The 19,361-nt window shown below is 37.3% G+C and overlaps 1 protein-coding gene across 3 annotated transcripts in view; it reads left to right on the forward strand.

Annotated features, from left to right (window-relative positions):
- The window catches only part of DPP4 (dipeptidyl peptidase 4), a 39,710-nt gene that overhangs the window by 4,629 nt on the left and 15,720 nt on the right, over positions 1-19,361 (forward strand). Inside the window, exons 3-17 of one of the 3 annotated variants that reach the window (XM_021399401.1) lie at positions 3,034-3,132; positions 3,663-3,757; positions 3,877-3,951; positions 7,208-7,260; positions 7,360-7,432; positions 8,532-8,652; positions 9,041-9,201; positions 11,084-11,187; positions 13,862-13,997; positions 14,140-14,184; positions 16,791-16,895; positions 16,989-17,056; positions 17,235-17,288; positions 17,743-17,867; positions 18,934-18,981. In XM_021399401.1, the coding sequence (XP_021255076.1) occupies positions 3,034-3,132; positions 3,663-3,757; positions 3,877-3,951; positions 7,208-7,260; positions 7,360-7,432; positions 8,532-8,652; positions 9,041-9,201; positions 11,084-11,187; positions 13,862-13,997; positions 14,140-14,184; positions 16,791-16,895; positions 16,989-17,056; positions 17,235-17,288; positions 17,743-17,867; positions 18,934-18,981 (1,362 nt within the window). Of the gene's footprint in view, positions 1-3,033; positions 3,133-3,662; positions 3,758-3,876; positions 3,952-6,482; positions 6,869-7,207; positions 7,261-7,359; positions 7,433-8,531; positions 8,653-9,040; positions 9,202-11,083; positions 11,188-13,861; positions 13,998-14,139; positions 14,185-16,790; positions 16,896-16,988; positions 17,057-17,234; positions 17,289-17,742; positions 17,868-18,933; positions 18,982-19,361 lie in introns of those variants that run through there. The other 2 variants (XM_021399403.1, XM_021399402.1) reach the window with 2 other exon arrangements.

Below are 19,361 nucleotides of genomic sequence, written 5' to 3' on the forward strand. Positions count from 1 at the left end.
TTTTGAAGGGCCAATATATATAACTGTGAATGGTAGTTAATTCTACTAACTTCGCTTCAAATTACTTTAGTCAAAATCATGAGTGAAATTCTCTCCAAAGTTGTCAGGGAGATACAGTAGGTTAATTAGGCCATTGCAAATGTACTGTATACTTTTCTCGTGAAACAGTCTTTTAGTTTGAATCTACTGCTGTAACTGTTCGTCTTTTCCCATTTGTTCATACATCTTGCACTACATTACAGAATCCATTTAGTCTCAGTGATGTGTGTGGCTATTCTACTTAGTGAAGACAAAAAGAATGGAAATGTTTTCCTCCTATGTGTCTTTGGCTTTTTCTAGCTGTCATTTTACTGAATTATCTACCTTAATTCAAATGCCGAGCAATTCACAGAAACAAATTTACCAATAGTTGGTTGCTATGTCTAGAACACTTTTATTTCCTTAGTTTGTATGAGATGCAGCAACTTGGAGAGGGCTGCCAGAGCTATTACCTACAAAGTTAATGATTGTCTCTCTCTGTGGAAGTCTCTGCAGCCTCGGTGACAGCTGAGTGAACTGCCCTGGGGTGGTGTCACTGTTTTACCTGCTGGTTTTCTCTCGGATGTCGTGTATCGGGCTTCTCTTCTGAACATGTAGTAAAGTTTCCATTACTAGTAGCTTTACAGGTTTCCTTTGCTTTTGAGCTGATCAAATCCTTTCTTGTTCTTTTGCATTGCACATAGAAATTTAAACAATTTACCAAAAGTAATTTTTAACAGCTTTAGTTTTGGGTATGATGATTTGTCATAGCACAAACGTCACACGATAGTTAAATTTTTATTTCCCTTACTCCTTACACCTCCAGAAACATACTGAATCTTTCTTTTGTGAAGGAGTGATATGTTTACAAAAAAAAAAAAAAAAAGAAAGAAGAACACTGAAATTGAAATAATACTATTTATCAACTTTTTATGAATATTCCTTACGTAAAGGGTTAATAGCCTTCTCCCTAGAATACTTGACTTAAATTTTTGTTTTTGTAACAGAGGTATTATGATGTACATATTTCCAATATATCACTATGGCAGTGGTAAATGTGCATGTGCTGCTCAGGGGGAGAAAAGGGTGGATAGAAAGAGCGAGTTATTTGGAACTTAGAAAAACAATCCCTGTCTAGAAAGAAAGAAAAATAAAAAAAAGTAGAGGTGAGAAAATTCAGCTTTCACGATCTCTCCGAGGAATTTGAGAGAAAGAAGCCATTTTGCTAAAAATGCGAACATATACTAGCCTATAATCTCCAAAGCCACTAAAATGTTTTTGAATGTCAACAACTAATTCATTTTGTTTGGGAAAAAAAAAAAAAGCTTACTTGATGCTTTTTTTTTTTCAAGTGGAGTCAAAACTAAAAGAAGCAAAATGCAAAATGCGATACATGCCCAATGGCATAATGTGAATAAGTAAGAAGATAATGGTAGTGCTCTATCTCGCAAACTAAGAAAATATTCCAACTAAAACTTTGATGACTATACCCGTACAGCTTGGCGTATGTTTTCATATTCAGTTACTATGTGGAAGGTGTTGACAGAAAATGAAATTTTTATTTTACACACAGCCAAAAAATCTTAATGGTGGCCTGATTTTTAGTAATGAGACCTCAGCAAAATATGTATGTCACCAGGGGGGAAAAACATTCAGCAGTTTGGAAAAATCCCTAAACCTGTTCATCAGCCACCTGTCTTAAATTGCTCCTCCTTTTCCAAGAGAGAATTTTATTGCTTTCTGAAGCCCCTCTAATTGAAAGTGACACTTACTCAATTAGGAAGGAGAGAAGTGATATTCCCAGCTAGACAACTGTGCATGAATATCAAATACACACTTGTTCATAATCCGTCAAATTAAATATTCAGTTAATATAGAATAATTAACCTGAGAAGTTAATATTCTTGTGGAAACTTCACGAGCAAAATATCTAGACTTTTGACTATTCTAAAAAGTGTCACATCTTAGATGGAACTGAGCAAGTAATTGTTTTAATCTTTGTTAGACTAAAAGCTTTGTCTGTTAAGGCTCTTGACTTTTACTGCAGCAATGGCTCTCCAGTCTGTGCTGTACATAAGTAATGTACTTATTGTTTGGAAATAAGAGTAGAACCATAGTAGCTAATATAAATGTCTTCCTGTCATGTTCCATATGTCTCACTTTTTCAACTTGCAGAAAGATACCCCGCAGTAATGTTGTGAGGTGGGCTTTTTTTTGTTCTCACTCCCTTGTACTCTTTTTCTTCTTCAGCATATTAAAAGAGACTGTCTAGTATCTGAAAAGTATCTGAAAAGACTGGAAAGCTCAGAATTGATAGTGGCAGCTTATTATCCCAACTGACCAGTCAAAATGCCTGTGTTGGATTGTTTTTTTATCAATTGTTTATATCCTGGATCTTTTGATTTGCACTGCTAGTAACTGAAAAAAAGGAGTGATGATGCAAGTTGAAATAAAAACTGCTTCCCTTCTTGACTGTGTAGATTGTATGAGGGTAGTTTTTAGTGTTGGCTTGTTTGTTTGTTTTAGAAGGCAGAGGGAAAGGAGGGAGAGAATTACACACCTGGATTTCAGTATATACGTGTATGTATGTATACATGTGTGTATATATACACTGTTTAAACCTTTCATACTTTGGAAAAAGTAGCCTGGGTGCTGCAACCAGTAAGAAAGAAATATTTCTGTAGACGTTGACTGTGTCACACTGGAGCTGATGACCAAGATCATAAGTTTAGCTGGATTCAGTTTCACTTAGTCTTTTCATAGTAGCTTGGGTACTTGGTTTTAATTTTGCAGTCAAAATACTAATGTCATAGCAGACATTGCAATGCTTCGATCGCTTGGTGAAAAAAAGGATTTTTTTTGTGTCTTCTCCCTGCTAGCAGTTCACACCTGGTTAGCTAAAGCACATCAATTGCCAGTAGCAAAAGATAATTATTTTAGTAGTCAGGTTAAGAAGCTGTGGTGGAACAAGTTGTAACAGCATCAGAATCTCTCTTCTGTCTCTCTTTTTTCCAGAAAGTACCCCTGAGTTTGATTCACGAAGAACATATACCCTAGAGAATTACTTGAACAATGACTATGTGTACAAAACACATAATTTGCAATGGATTTCAGGTAATTTATTTTTACATATGGCATGCATATAAAGAAAATATACTACTATAAATACACAATACTCAGAGATGACTAATATATCCTGGAAATATGTTAAATGATTAAATAGCGTTATTACAGAATGGGGCATAGCTCAAAGAGTTGTGATTTCTTTTCTGTAGGTATGTGTTAGTGCTTGCGGCAAACTATATTCTCCTGTTGCTAGAAGAACATGCTCCTGTGCTTTATCATATGAGCATGTATACTCTGAAATGTGTCATCTTGTTCATCAAGGTATCAGGGAACAGGGCATGCAGAGTCCTTTCCCTTTTTGATGTGACTAGTACCCCAAGAGAAAGAGGTGTCAGAAAGTTGAAACTGTGAGCCCAATTTTGTTAATTGTGCTATAAGCATCCTTTAATTACAAAAGCTGAAAAGAGAATATTGACCAGAATTTTTAATTGTATTTCCTGCTTAAAGAAATAGGGGGAAAAGAAGTGAGTGACAAGCATTTTACTTACTGTGTATTGGCATCTCTCTTGCTCTTTTAGGAAATCAGTATCTTCATGAAACACCTAATGGGAACATTCTACGTTTCAATGCTGAAACTGGAACATCCTCAGTAGTCTTGTTAAACACAACAATAGTATGTTGACTTTTATATAATATATGCAGTCTTTGGGAAAGATTTTATATTTAATGCTTTTTTCTGAACGTTTCTCTGGAATCAGTGCTTAATGTGTTCTCTTTGTCTTTTATTGGCAGAGCACATATGAGGCAACAACAGCTATATTGTCCCCTGACCAGAGATTTGCTCTTCTGCAGTACAAGTATGAAAAGGTACAAATGCACATTATTTTTTGAGAATGAAACTGGGAAGCAAAGGTTTGGAAATAACTGAACAAGAAGATGCTCTTGCAAGTAGAGGCTGTAGAGGCTGAAAGAGCATGAGAGAAATGATTAGAAATTTAAGATGGATATCTGCATAGTAACACTGAAGTCTGAACAGACAGGAGAAGGAGGAGAAGAGAGATTGTCGTGGATTGGCTAGAGGCATCAGGCTTGGAAACTAGAAAAGAAGGGTATCAAGGATCTGTGATCTTGGCAGAAGAGAAATGACTGCTCATGATAGGGAGGTTGGAACTAGATGATTTTTAAGGTCCCCTGCAACCTGAGCTATTCTATGATTCTATGACTGAGCAAAGAAGCCAAATAAAAACTTAGTGAATGGAAAGATACTGCAAGGGGAGTGAAGCTGGAGGGTTAATCTGGAGAGATAAGCTAGAAGAGTAGATGGGCATGACATCCAAGGAGTTGTGTGGGTGAGGAGAACAGATGTGTGCATATGCTTGTATATATATATGTTATGTATGTGTGTATGTATGTGCATGTTATATTGACAGCAGTGTAGCAGCAGGCCTGAGGTGTTAGGACACCATGGTTTAGATGAGCATACGCTCTGCTGGGTGAAATGCTGGCTGGATGGCCAGGCCCAGAGAGCTGTGGTCAATGGAGTTAAATCCAGTTGGCGGCCAGTCATGAGTAGTGTTCCCCAAGGCTCGGTACTGGGGCCACTCCTATTCAACATCTTTATCAATGATCTTGATGAGGGGATTGAGTGCACCCTCAGTAAGTTTGCAGACAACACCAAGTTGGAGAGGGTGTGTTGATCTGCCGGAGGGTGGAAAGGCACTACAGAGGGACCTGGATAGACAGCATCAATGGGCCAAGGTAAACTGTATGAGTTTCAATAGCGCCAAGTGTCAGGTCCTGCATTTTGGTCACAACAACCCCACGCAACCCTACAGGCTTGGGGAGGAGTGGCTGGAAAGCTGCCTGATGGAAAGGGACCTTGGTGTGCTGATGGACAGTCAGCTGAATATGAGCCAGCAGTGTGCCCAGGTGGCCAAGAAGGCCAATGGCATCCTGGCTTGTATCAGGAATGGTGTGGTGAGCAGGACTATGGAAGTCATCCTGCCCCTGTACTCAGCACTGGTGAGGCCCCACCTCAAGTAGTGTGTTCAGTTTTGGGCACCTCAGTGCAGAAAGGACATGGAGGTGCTGGAGCAGGTCCAAAGAAGGGCAACAAGGCTTGTGAAAGGCTTGGAGAACATGCCTTACAAGGAGAGACTAAAGGAACTGGGGCTGTTTAGTCTGGGAAGAGGAGGCTGCCAGGCGACCTTATTGCTCTCTTCAATTACCTGAAAGGTGATTGCAGTGAGAGTGGGGTTGGTCTCTTCTCGCTGGTGACAGGTGGCAGACCAGGGGAAATGGCCTCAAGTTGCACCGGGGAGGTTTAGGTTGGATATCAGGAAAAACTTCTTTACAGAAAGGGTTTTTAAGCGCTGGAACAAGCTCCCTGGGGAGGTGGTTGAGTCACCATCCCTGAATGTGCTTAAAAATCATTTGGATGTTGTGCTCAGGGACATGATTTAGTGGTGGGTTGTTAGAGTTAGGGTAGTATGGTTAGGTTGTGGTTGGACTTGATGATCTTGAAGGTCTTTTCCAACCTGAGCAATTCTATGATTCCATGACACAAAATTTGAAAACTGAGGTGAATGAAAAGCCCTATGTGGTTATAAGCTGTACTCTTGCACTTGGTGTGGGCTCAGGTGTCCTTGTTTGCTGCTCTCAGCAAGTATGCGGAAAACCCCCAGCATAAGTGTATCACCTTGGCTTGGTGCTGAATTCAGTAACAAAGGTCAACACGAATGTATGTCAGTTAGCAAGAACCCCTGGCCCTGCGTGCCTCCAGAGGAGAGGACGGACACCTAATGGAGGTGATAACTTGTCCTGCAGTACATGCACTGAGAAGCTAGTGATTTCACTGTTGTTTACTCTTTTTCATTGTTGGTTTTTTTTTGTTTTTGTTTTTGTTTTTCCCCTGAAGAGATCTGCATGTTTTGTTTGTAAAAGACTCAGTGTACAAATACTCAAATGCTGTGTCACTGAGCTCCCTCTACACGCTCTGGCAATGCAATTCAAGAAGGCCTGTCACAGTGCTCCAGCTGCAGTCTAGTCACCACAAGTCAGTCACCACTTTTCCACAGTTTCAGCTTCTTCACTGGGTGCAACCAGGCCATTTACTTTGTCTTTGAATTGTTCAGAACTGATTCTTTCCACTGCATTACTAGTGGTCACAAAAAGTCCTATCCTTTTCCAGCTGCCCTAGACATCGCCTCTGCTCATGATTTATGTTCTATACTATTTTATTTGTTGTAGTCATAAGATTTAATTTTACTTTAATGCTGAAACAGTCTTTTAACCTTTATATAGTAGTATGATTGAAAGTTATGTTGTTATTAATCTTAATCACAAGAAAACAGAGCAACAAAATGAATCATGAAGATGTGGACACTTCTTATATAATAGCCATCTGGTTGTGTAGTAGTAAGATATAGTTTTACATCCTTATATCTTCATACAAATCTTCAAGAACTATCATTGAAGATAACATTACTGTAGCATATCAACACCATGTGTTTAAACAAACTTCTTCAGCTCCTCATGGTGAGCACATCTAAATGTCTGTATTATTATCATGTTTCTCTCAGTAAATGCCCACAGTGATACAGGCTTCAAGAGGAAGGTTTCTGAGAAAAAGCTTTATTTCCGTGACAACATGAATGAGAAACTGAATCCTGGAACTAGAGGAACTGCTACAGAAACAGTGCTGGGACTTGAGAGGACTACTAAACAACAGGATGCCAAGTTAAATAATACACCATGGAAAAGGAGGCAGAAAACAGTTGTGCCAGTAAGGCAGAAGGAGGAGGATTAACTGTACATAGCTGTGATAGTCTGCCATATAGTTCCAAGGATTTCTGAAAATCTGCAGAATCTCTGGCCCCTGTATCTCTGTCCTTAATCAGTCATTGGCTTCTGTCATAGTAATTAAGAGAAGACTCCAGAAGGAGTGTTTCTTCAGTTTTCCTTTAAACCGTACAGAGAATTACTACTCTTGTAGGTTCACTGCATTACATCTATCTTAAGCAAAAGTGTGAAGAGGATTTCAGAAGTTTCAGTGTTAATTCCACCTGTAAGAGATTTGGGTCCTAGTGACGTTTTTGTTTTCTTAATATTAATTCTCTTGCAGTTATGGAGGCATTCCTACACAGCTTCATATCACATCTATGATTTTAATACAAGGTTAGTACATTTTCCACAAGATGCAATTTTAATAGTATTTTGCAATGAAGTGGCATTTTACTGATTTGTCTTATTTGTATCTTGTTTCTTTTTTTCCAGCTCCATATTAGATGACACGCTACTACCTAATGACACACAATATATATCCTGGTCACCTGTTGGTCACAAACTGGTTAGTAAAGATAAACTTATACAGCCATTTCTGTACCCATGACAGAGAAGCTCACATCAGCTGTGTCCTAGGGGTTTGGGTGCTTTCCTACTTCCAGGAAAAATACTTGAAGTAGTTTCCAAAATGGCTGACCACTGGTGGAAATACTCAAACACTCCTCTGTGTGTCATGTTTTGTTCTTTGCTGAAAAGACATTGCTGAAAGCAGTAGTGGTTCCAGTGTTCTGCACAGGAATTTAGTATTTTTTCAGTAGCAAAGAGTAGCTCATCTCTTTCAAAGGCAATATCATTACAACTGTCTACACATTCACCACTGTGGTTTTTATTTCCTAATAAGAACAAATGAAGTTATATTTAAGGATGAACATAGCAGGGATTAGAGGATCAAAAGTGTCTTATGTACTCTTTCACATTGTTCTTATTTTCCTTTTCTCCTCCCTAATCCATAACAGTTTTGATAGCCAATGTGTTTGCAAGGTTGTGTTGGATCTGACCTAAAGAACAATCACAGGAGCATGTGGTGTTCAAGTACTCTTATTGCTTGTAGCATAGGGATTGTAGAGCCCAGCCACAGAGGCAAAGGATGTTGAAAAGAGATTGCTGCATCTCAGAGAGAAGCTCTGGAATAAAACTGTACTATTCAGTCACTAAGGAAAAAAACAAAGAAATTTTACTCAGAAATGCACTATCTTTGGAGATCTGTTAACAACACAGAGAATCTTATCAACGTTTTACCAAAATATTCTCAGTTTTCTTTGAGGGACAAATGACTGAAAAAAAAACAACTCTTAAAATAAACTTGTATCTCAAAGGAAAATTAATGGCAAGTTTTTCTTGACACAATAATAATGTCATTTAAAACAACTGTTTTGAGGGTTGTTTTTTTTTTTTTTTTTTTTTTTGCATCGGCTTAAAGTCAGCTTGTTACTCTTGATTTGTATTAGTCATTCATGTTTAAGTATCAATGATGTTTGGACAAATGCAAATTTAAAGGACAATTTTTGTCATCTGGAGTAAATGTAAATAGCCCACTAAAAGTGGCATAGAGAGGAAATAGGGTTTACTCTAAGAGTAATCATAATCATAATGATGTTTTGCAGGCATATGTTTGGAATAATAATATCTATATAAAAGCTTCACCAACAGCAGCACCTGTGCAAATCACTAACAATGGAGAAGAAAATAAAATTTTCAATGGAATACCAGATTGGGTTTATGAAGGTAAGTTCATCAGGCACATTTTTCTTTGCATGTTAATGTAAAAATTTAGGGATTTTTATATATCGTACTAGAACTGTTTTATCTAATTTCTTATACTGAAAAACTCAAAATTAATGCAAGTCTGCATTTTTAGCAGAAGCATGTATCCTTATCTGGGCTTTATCACTGGTTAGTGTAGGTATCTAAGAACAGAAATTAGATTTAGCTTCATATGATAGATTATGAGCACTGATCTTTCTCTCATTTCAGAACTCCAGGAAGCAGTCTGTGCTTTGGTATATTAACTTCAATTAAAAAAAAATCTTATTAAAAATTTAATAAGAGCAGTACTTCAGATATAAGAGCCAATTTATCAATTATAACTAAAATGCATTTGCATCTCTTTCAGAGGAAATGTTTGGCAGCCATTCTGCTCTGTGGTGGTCTCCAAATGGCAATTTTGTGGCATATGCAGCATTTAATGATACAGAAGTTCCTGTTATAGAGTATTCCTTTTATTCTGAAGACACCTTGCAGTATCCTAAGACCATTAGAATCCCATATCCCAAGGTCTGTGTTATTTATTTAACATGGTTGTTCTGCAGTTTCATTAAGGGAGTAGTCTCATTTAATCAGTTTCTGCTAATGAAAATATTGTCTGTCTCTCCTCAACAGCTTGCTGTGATTACTCTTTCTGAAATCAACAGCATCTGGCAATGTTAAAGTATTTATTATCTCTAGGGGAAAGCAAAAAAAAAAAAAAAAAAGTTTTTTCATCACAGAAGTTTTGAGAGGTGACAAGTAGATGTTGAGATAAAAAGAGCTCTTAAGTAAAAGCATTTGGCATATGCACATTGTGTTAGGCTTGTGCATGGTACTGTGCTTGTGTAAATGGAATCTTCTTCAAACAGTGCAGTAATTTTCAGTTGTTGGATGCTTCCTATATTGGGAAGGGGAAGAAACCACTGACATAATTTCTTTGTTTTTGCCGTCAGTGAAAACATTAGAAAACTTGCAGCTCCTTCTTTCCTCCGTGTGACTGTGTGCCCACTGCTCATGGCACTGTTGGCACTGGGGTAAATGGTGTGAATGTCAGAGTGCAGCGTGCTGAGAACAGGTTCTTTCAGATTTTACACATAGGGAGGATTAAATGTTTACTCAAAGATTGACCTAGAAGTTACTAGCTATTGAAGTTATTTGATGCTGCCTGGGATTTTGATTTAGCAGAGTGGTACAGCAATAGATTTAAGACATAGTCCAAGTACAAATTACACTTTGAGTACAATAATTGCACTGTACCTCTGAATCACAATATAAATGGGGTTCTTATTACTGGTCTTTTTAATAAGCTCACCGCTGTAATGCTGGTCATCCCCATTTGCCTTGAAGTAATACATAGGCTGAAACCAACTTAAACTCATTCTTTTTGTTCACTGTTTTGGTTTTTATATTCTGTGTTGGACAGACAAATACATGCATCTCCCCCTGTGCTGGTCTGGCCAGTTCAGGAAGATGCTTGTATTCTTGATTAGGTGGGGCAGAACAACTGGTAGAGCCAGGTGACTGCAACATATAAAGCTGCTTACCTGGAGTAAAAGACAACCTCTGATCCCCTTTGTGCTGAATTCAGCTTTCTTTGTAGCAGCTGTGCTAGGTCACTCCCTACCCTTCCCCGATCTCTGTGATCACATTGCCTTTGCCTATCTCCTTGGAGCCTCAGCACAGGGTGTCACTGGTGGTCACAGTGAGCAGCTGGGCTCGCTGCAGTAAGCTCAGGGACTGTGCCCTGAGTGTGCCACCTGTGAAGAGACATAGGTATAGCAGGTGTGGAGTGAACTGCCAATTTAAATAGCACCTTTTATTACAAACCCTTTCTGTTTGGGGTGTTGTTGACTTCTGGAGATAGGTGAGCTACAGCTACTTAACTGTCACTGTAGGGATTTAACTAGCTAACTTCAATTTCTAAAGAAGCCCTTTGTGACACAGTTATGTTGCTGTTAGTACCTATCAGTACTACATTAAAAACAATGGGGTCTATGCTGCAGCCACAGCTTTGATTATATTATAGGCAGCCGTTACATAATCAGTTAAGGCAAGGCATGGGTTTTCATGAAGAATCACTTTTCTTCCTGTTAGCATAGCATTTGATTCACTACTAGATATTGTGTGGCCTCTGAGGCAAGATGGGGTCAAATACTGCTGTGGGTAGAGCAAGCCCTATGGATGTTTCTAAATGTAGTCTTTCATATCTAGAAATACATAGCTAGCACTTTTTTAAAGGTAATTTATGTATCAGTCTTAAGAATTGCATTTGGGAACTTGTCTTCTCATGTGTCTGAAGGTAGCTGGTTCTACCTGACTGTCTGTAGTGATTTCTTCATCTATAATTTCAATCTTTTTTTCCTCAGGAATATTCTCTCTTTGAAATTACGATGAAACGTTTTATTTTTAGGCAGGAGCTAAAAATCCAACAGTGCAATTCTTCATTGTGGATATCCAAATGCTTCCTGATTTTAACACTACTGAAATTTCTCCACCTGCAGAAATAAAATCAGGGTAAGAAATTTTGATTAAATGTTTGTGTGTTTCTTTTGGTGAGAGCGGAGGGGCTTTTGCGTGTGACCACCCTACCTTCTGTGTATACTGTCCTTTTACCAAGTCAAGCAGCTCTGGTAGCAAAAAGATTTACCAGAGAAAATCTGCTCAGAGATTATCCTCCTAGTGATTATATATAGATAGCATATTCCATGTATGTTATATTCAGAATGTGACAAGTTCTTGGCTCATCACACTCAGTGGAGTCTAACTATGGTGAAGTCATTTCACAGTACAACTTTAATATGAGCAAGTTTTGGTATAATCAAATTAAAATGTATGTATTCCAATTCACTGGGAAGAAGGGAAAAAAAAAACCTTAATGGAAAGTGAAGATTTAATTTCATTGGAAGCAGACTCCTTGCTAAGGCAAGGTATCATGGTTATCTTCTGATTTTAAGTATAAATGTTTGTTTTCTTTGGAAATACGGTGAAAACCAGCACATCTCAAAGTAAATGAAAAAATTTATTTCTCAAAATGCCACTGGAAATGCACAACATGATATAAACGTATTTCGTTAAGAGCAACTAAATGGAAATGGATTTAAAAAGCATGCATATAGAATTTGATATCCTAGATCTTGTTTTTTTTTTTTTCCTATGTTAACAGTATTGTAGCAATATTTTTTTTAGAGTTTTGCACTTTTGAAGATGTTGAGTATGAATGTACAGATTATATCGATAAGCTTCAGAAAAAAGCAAAACAGGTCTGTTAGCTTGTGCATGGAATTGCATCTTGTCCTGGAAGACCTAAAAGATATAACTGGAATTTTGATTGTGTTCCATATCTGTCCTCACAACAGTATAACATCTCTGTGTTAACTGGGATATAGAAGTTTTTACAGATTTTGAACTTTACCACTTCTAATTTTATTTATCAAGGAAATTTCCCCAAATCTAGAATGGCCCTGATCTGCTGATTTAATACGGTAGTCGAAACCTGTCACTTTTTTTTTGCATGAGAATGGTCAGCATGAAACCTATGCAACATTCAGATGCCACTTTTATCTTCATTGGCACTGAGGACCCTTCTGGTTAACAGGAGGATGAAGGCAAAGGATGCTTCTTGTCTGAAATGATCTACCCTAAAAATAAGGAGCCCTCAGAGTGGAGAATTCTGGATAGTAATTGCAGGAATATCCTTTCTAAGCAAAAAATGAAGAAGGGCAATGCAGAACTGCTGTATTTTTGAGTTAACTGCAAATTAATTTACATTTCATGAGTTGTTGAAAACTGAAGGTGTGTTCTCTACCTCTGTCATAAACTTTCATAAATGTATTTGTTAGGCTATAAATGTTCTCCTTTTTTTTTTTTTTTTTACCTTGTACAGTTCATCCTATCTGATGGGATGATGTATACCATCTATAATTGTTAACTTATCTTACTTTGAAGGAACAAAAACTGTGGGGCTGATTCCCCTCTTACAGAAACAAGAGAAACCACTGTTTATTTTTTCCAAAGAAGCTCTTGCAGGGAGGTTTCATAACGTTATTGGTCTATTCTCATTGAAGCCAGTGACAGCAGTAATGTTCAACATCCTACCAACTTCCCAATCAAATATAAATGCAAGAATCTACCTTTTAAAAATGTGATTTCTGAACTACAATCCAAAATAAATCCGAAAGGGGCCAATAACCAGCTGGCATATACTTTTAATCCATCTGCAGCAATTGTAGTCTTCTTTCTTTTTCTTCTTTTTTTCCTCTTGTCTCTTTTCCCCCATTTTATGATTATGAATATATTCAATCTGACAAAACTCCCACACATTTTTGTTAACTAACTTAGGGAAAAAGGGAACATGAACTTGGAACTAAGTCAAATGTGCAAATTTTAGTTAAAAATGTGTACTTGCCTTGGAGGGGAGGTTTATTTTATTTTAGTTCATAAACGCTTCTAGGAGATAGGAGAGATCTAAAATAAGAAAAAAAGGAGTGCAACAGATTATAGTGGTAAACAAATCACTAAATTTTATGTGGTGCTTTGCAAAAAAAAAAAATGCAAGAATATTCTAGAAAACTAATATTTATTGATTGATTGATTGATTGGAAGCTCCAGTTCTTCATGTCAACTAGTTGGTATTCTAAACATGAAAGTAAATTACTCAAATATTACTATTTGTTGCTGGTGTGATCTCTCCCTCCGTTGTATCTAATAGAAGTACTAAATTGAACAAAGAAGTGTATCACTCAAATTGCTTAGCAGCAATCAACTTCATGTAACAAAGGAAACAATTCCAAAATATGAGAAAAACTTGGGTAAAACTTAAGAATTTCCTCTAGTTGCATGCAGTACTCTTAAGACTGTGTAGGCACAGTCTGGAATAGCTAGTATTTCATGCATTAGAGGATGGTGATCTGGCTACTAGGATTTAATTGCAGTCTTCCCGGAAGTGGGTATGTAAAACTATATAATTCTTCATTGTATGAATGAAATAACCAATGTATCTACTAGTAGCAAAAATAATCAACAGCAACAAAAAGCCACAATTAGATTTGCATCAGTAGATTTCCTTAGAAGAGTGCATTGAAATGAAAATAGTCAGACGAGTCTCATTCACTGCGTTTACTGAATGCTGTTGTATAGTATATTATTACAGAAAGGGATTTTAAATACCTAATGCTACTGCTGGTTTCAGTGATCATTATTTGAGCGTTGTAACATGGGTAACAGATGAAAGGATCTGTCTGCAGTGGCTCAGAAGAATTCAGAATTTTTCAGTCCTCACCATCTGTGACTTCGAAAGTGCAACTAGAAATTGGACATGTCCACAGGTAAGAAAACTGAGGTGGAAGAATCACAGTGTTTGATAAATGAGACTAGATAGTAGTACTGTATCTCTGTGTTATTTATCTTTGTAAAAACATAGGCTGATATAAAATATAATTGTGGGATTGTTTGTTTTATCTTTCTTAGGAAAAACACTTTACGGAAGAAAGCACAACTGGCTGGATTGGCAGAGTGAGTGATTTCTAAAACTGCAACATGTTAAATGACGCTGATAATTAAGAAATTTTCTTATGAGCTTCTTACCAGTTACAGTGCTCTTGTGTGCAGGGCTGATCCATTTACTCACTGCATTTTGTATACATAGGAAAAATGTCTTAAGTGGAGTTGCACAACATCCTCACTCCTAGTTTTAAACTGTGGATATTGCTTTCTGAACTCCCCAGGCTGGGCTGACAGCGTGGGCTGGAGCCCACATCCTCCATGACATGTGCATCACTTTCAGCTTGCCAAAAAACAGTGCTCATTCCAGGCTTTTTAATTCTGACCTATTGCTTTGGTAGCAGTAGGTAGGAGAGTGCGGGAGTCAGGATTCAGAATTCCCTTTGTACTGGGAGAGCTGTCAGCTATGCTGGTTTGGCTGCTCTCCAGTCGTCTTGCCACCTCCTGAATGATCTAGGGAATAAAACATTAAGAAATTTATCCTATACTCTTCAAATTGAATTAAAAGAATGATGTAGAGGACAAGAGTCAATTGTTCTCCCTGTTTGTTTTTCTTCAGGAGTAAACAATTTCATGTGCTCCTTACTTTTGTTTTTTAATTTCTTTATATTTTTCCCCCACCCAGAATATCCACTGGAGAGAAGTGGGGACAAGGTGCATATAACTGACCGGATTAAAATATTCATATCCTTCTGCCAAACCAATTGCTACCATTTGGATGATGTTTTCCAAGCTGCCTCTCAATACTTTTGTTCATGGTAGAGAGTAGGCACCTAATGAACTACACAGAAGATCTGGGGGAAGTGAAGCAGAGATGCAAAAGTTCAGACTTGGAGGGAGAAATGAGTTTCAGAGTTTTTATGAGAACACAGAGTACACTTTCCACTCCCGCATTTTCCACACACTGATTATGCTTTAGTCACTAATTCACTTTTGAAGTCAAAAATGAAAGTTTAAAGAAATGCAAAGAGGGAGGCAACAGCAGGGATGAAATCATCCGCAGTATGAAGATGAGAGATCAACCCACCTGCTGTCAAATTTGATATGGAAAGGAAGGCCTTAGCGCTGACACATTTTGCTTCTCTGCAGTAAAGGCTTCACAATTAGACAATGTGATGATCAAGCTGCAGACTTTGTAAACAGTTGTGCAAAATGAGAGGGCAAAATGCGAGTCTGTGCCATTAAACTAGGTTGTTGGTTTTTTTGTTTCTTTTAAAGAGACAACCCACATCTTAGAAGCTGTTGGAAGGAAAATATGATTTCACTATATGGTTCTTACATTTGAGAAGGGAGCAGAAAGTAGGGATGATTGAAGAGGGGATAAGAAAGCTATCTTTATACTCTTAGTCTTCTACTTAAGGATGATAAAATGACGCTTGACTGATACGGCATATTTCTAAATATATAAAAGAAAGTTATGTATATATGTATGTATATACACATATATTTCATATGTTTTATGTACAAACTTACATAAAATATATATGTGCATAAAATGTATACCTTGCATATATTCATAGGGTTTTTTCCTTTTTTTTTTTTTTTTTTTTTTCCCCTAATGTACAGAAGAAATTGTTCTTAATCTAAGAATGCTGAGAACTTCACAGCCTGTGTTACTGCAATAAGGCGTCCAGGTCATGAGTTCAGTTAGAGCCTGCCAGTTGAGCTGATGAGAAGTCACACTTTGAAAAAGCAAGACTGATAGGGGAAAAGCTAGAAGAATATTTATCTGGATGTTTTGTGCAAAAATATTACTAGCAAAGAAGGTGCCATTACCTGGAGCATGTGAGTGAGGAAGATTAAGTTCTGTCATTGCTTATTGAATGACTGGAGACAAGTTAATCTTTCAGTTTCACTTTTCATTTACAAAAAAGCTATAATATCTCAGATCGTGTTGTGTCTACTGGGTAATTAATGTTTAGATGCTTTTGATACATAGAACAGGAATAACTTCTGCTTCATTTGGCTCATTCCTCTGTTTTTTCTCCCTGCTGTGCGGAGAACATCCAAAATATGTGCAGTAGAAGGGACCCATTTGTTTCTGTTGCTCCCATTTGATAACTGGATGGATATTCTTTTGTGAATATAGCATTCCAGTTGGGCAGTCAGACATCTCGTAATGACTTACTAGTAAAATTTCCTCTACAAGAGCAGACTGTTTTCTTTCAAAAGTTCAAAGATTTGTTCACAAATGTGTGTTTTAAAAGAGGGAATTCAAAGAAAATGCTTTCAATGTTTACATTGTCCAAGCCAAAGCTAGAACCTACGGCAAAACAAAGCTGTGACTTTAAAGGTAGATGCATATGTTGTTTCATAAATTTATAAGAAACTAGGAACACTTACAGGACTTCAAACAAGATAAGGAAGGGTATCTATCATTACCAGAGGGCTAACGCTCAAGAAATTCTGCCCCTTTAGGAACAGGGAGATATTTTGAGTGGGTTTACTTCTAGGGTAGTCGCTGCAGGTTCTGCCTACTAAGTCAGTAGGAAAAATATCTCAGTGAAATATTGTTTAAAGTATAGAAGCTTCTGTTGAGAGATACCAAAAGCTAAATTTATCATTTTTCTTTTGGAGTTTTGTTGTTTGCTTTAATAGACATCTCTCTTGTGTTCAAGTTTCAGCCATCTGTCCCTTATTTTGCCCCTGACAATACTACGTACTACAAAGTCTTCAGCAATGCAGAAGGTTACAAGCACATCCATTACGTAAATGGATCAGGGGTAAGTTATAGGACAATAACTGCTGACTTATTTCTGCTGATGGTCAAGAAGCCTCATATTCTGTTTTTTGTCTTGCCTTTTTCTCCTCTCCAGGCTCCAGTACCTATTACTGTAGGAAAATGGGAAGTAATTAGCATAGCAGCTGTAACCAAAAACTTTCTGTAAGTATCATAATTAAGCTATTGCCTCCTAGCAGCGTCTAAACAAACCGGGGTAGAGAACAAGGAGAAGGTGCCATTTAGTTTATTAAAAATCTGATCTAAACATGTAAGATAATCCTTTAAATATTGTATTATACCAGAAACACTTTATCAATACCAATATGCTTTACTTTTCTAGGTACTATATTAGTAATGAAAATGGTGAGATGCCAGGAGGAAGAAATCTTTACAAGTAAGAAATTTGTTCTGCTGTATGAGTAAAATATCTGCTAATGAAAATGTAATACTTAAAATTTTTAAGTCAAAGTTTAGGCTGTTCATAGTACCTCCAGTAATAGGATATTTAATTCAAGTCAATATAGGAATATAAACTTCAAAAAAACTACAGTATTTTTCTGTAACCTTAGTTGATAAAGGGAAAATGTGGAAAGAAACAAATAATCCTTAAGCAGGCTGCCCCTGAAGAAAACCTCTCATGCTTTTACTTTTGCTATGATGATAATTCCAGTATGAACTTACAAATTTTAAATCTGCTTGCCCTGCTATTGAAGTCAGTAAGAGCTTTACTCTTGAATTTCATCAAATTTCATTTGATCATCTTATTTAAAAAATATACTTTTGCTCTACATCATTTAAAAAATAGTAATAATCCTTCATCTCTGAAATGAAGCTCACCTACTTTGCAGAATGCTCTTGGAAAGCAGTCCAAATTCTACTCACTGTGTTAGCTGTGATTTGAATCAAGAAAGATGCCAGTACTATTCTGTGTCCTTCAGCAACGATGCACAGTATTATCAGCTAAATTGTCTTGGTGAGTATATCCGGATTTAATTGACATAAGTATGACTCACTGTTCAGTTGGGTGGGGAAGTTCACTCTGTCAAGATCTTGATAGGCACTGCATAACAGCCTTATGTGTTGGTATCATTGGAAATATGCATTGGCAGCACAAAAACATACTCCCTTCTAGGCTTAAAAGCAACTCGATAAAATTACAAGGTTAAAAAATGATAGTCCTATTCACTAACGGACCTAAAAGGGGTAGCAAAACATTTCTGTCCTCTATGCAAACCTGATTATCCTCAGGAGCTGCCCGTATAATTAGATATAATTTGTAATGTGCTAGAAGTTGTAGCGAATTGCAGTTCCTTTAGAGCAAGTTGAATGAACAGTAACACCGTATCTTTCAGATTAAAATTCCTCCATCACAATTGTGACAAAGAGGAGGTAGTACCTTGCTTTGGGTCCAGAAAGTAGAGAGAAATTTCTCTGCTGACAAGGTGTTTGAAGATAGGAAATCATTGGTAAGGCTCTGTAGGAGGACTGGCTTCTTCTTTCCAGGCTGTTCCTGCAGAGTGCTGCGCACAGTAGCCCTGACAAAGGGAATGTACTGTGCATGGGGAGCTCTGTCAGTAGAAGGGCTTTGTAGGCTATGGGAATGCCAGACAATCAGCTAGGTAAAGAGAAGTGCCCTATGTAAGAATAAAATTAAGATAGGTAGTACTGTTTAAGGAATCCAGTGTACGCAGTCATATGTTAAGCACTGGGACTGCAGTCTGTCTCTGACCTGTAAGCACTAGATATAAGGGATAAATGAATCATAGGGTAAGGAAAAATAAAATCGATCTAGAATTTTCACTTGACTTGAAAAGCATGTACCTCAGTACCTCACAATCTCCATAGTTTGCCTGCAAGACAATTTGAATATTTATGTGATGCTGCAGCTTCAGTTTGGGCCCCGTTAACTGAAAACACAGTATATGCAGACTGGATGAAAATGAATTCTGAGCCTTTGTGATTCACCCAATTCCATTGACTTTTTCAGAGTTGTTTTCTGAGACAGTATGCAAACACGATGTTTTGTGCTTTGCCAACAGGTCCTGGCCTGCCCTTGTCTACTCTGCACAGAAGCAGTGATGATCAAGGTATGAAATTGTCTTAAAATATAATTTCTGTTAAGCCAAGAACATGTGTGGTAAATTTATTTTTATTCTCATTGCTTAGTATACTAATTAAAAAGTCGGTTTTATCTGAAATTAAATTTACCCTTCATTTCTCTACTATAGTTAACCACAAGGATAAAGTAAGTAGTTCAGCTTGCAGCTGTTAATACTTTATTTAATATTACCTTGCACTGTAGAAAATAGTGAGTAATCTGTGTCGTCTTTACTGGACAGTTGCTTGGGTTTTGTGAAAATGCAGTTAGATGGAAAATGTGGAAACCGACATTTTGGTTTCTAAATTACTGAGGAATAACTATGCCAGAAGCATTGACTATGAGTGGAAAAACAAAAACTGCAGTAAA

Source organism: Numida meleagris, chromosome 5 (assembly GCF_002078875.1).
Source record: "Numida meleagris isolate 19003 breed g44 Domestic line chromosome 5, NumMel1.0, whole genome shotgun sequence".
NCBI classification, from domain to species: domain Eukaryota; kingdom Metazoa; phylum Chordata; class Aves; order Galliformes; family Numididae; genus Numida; species Numida meleagris.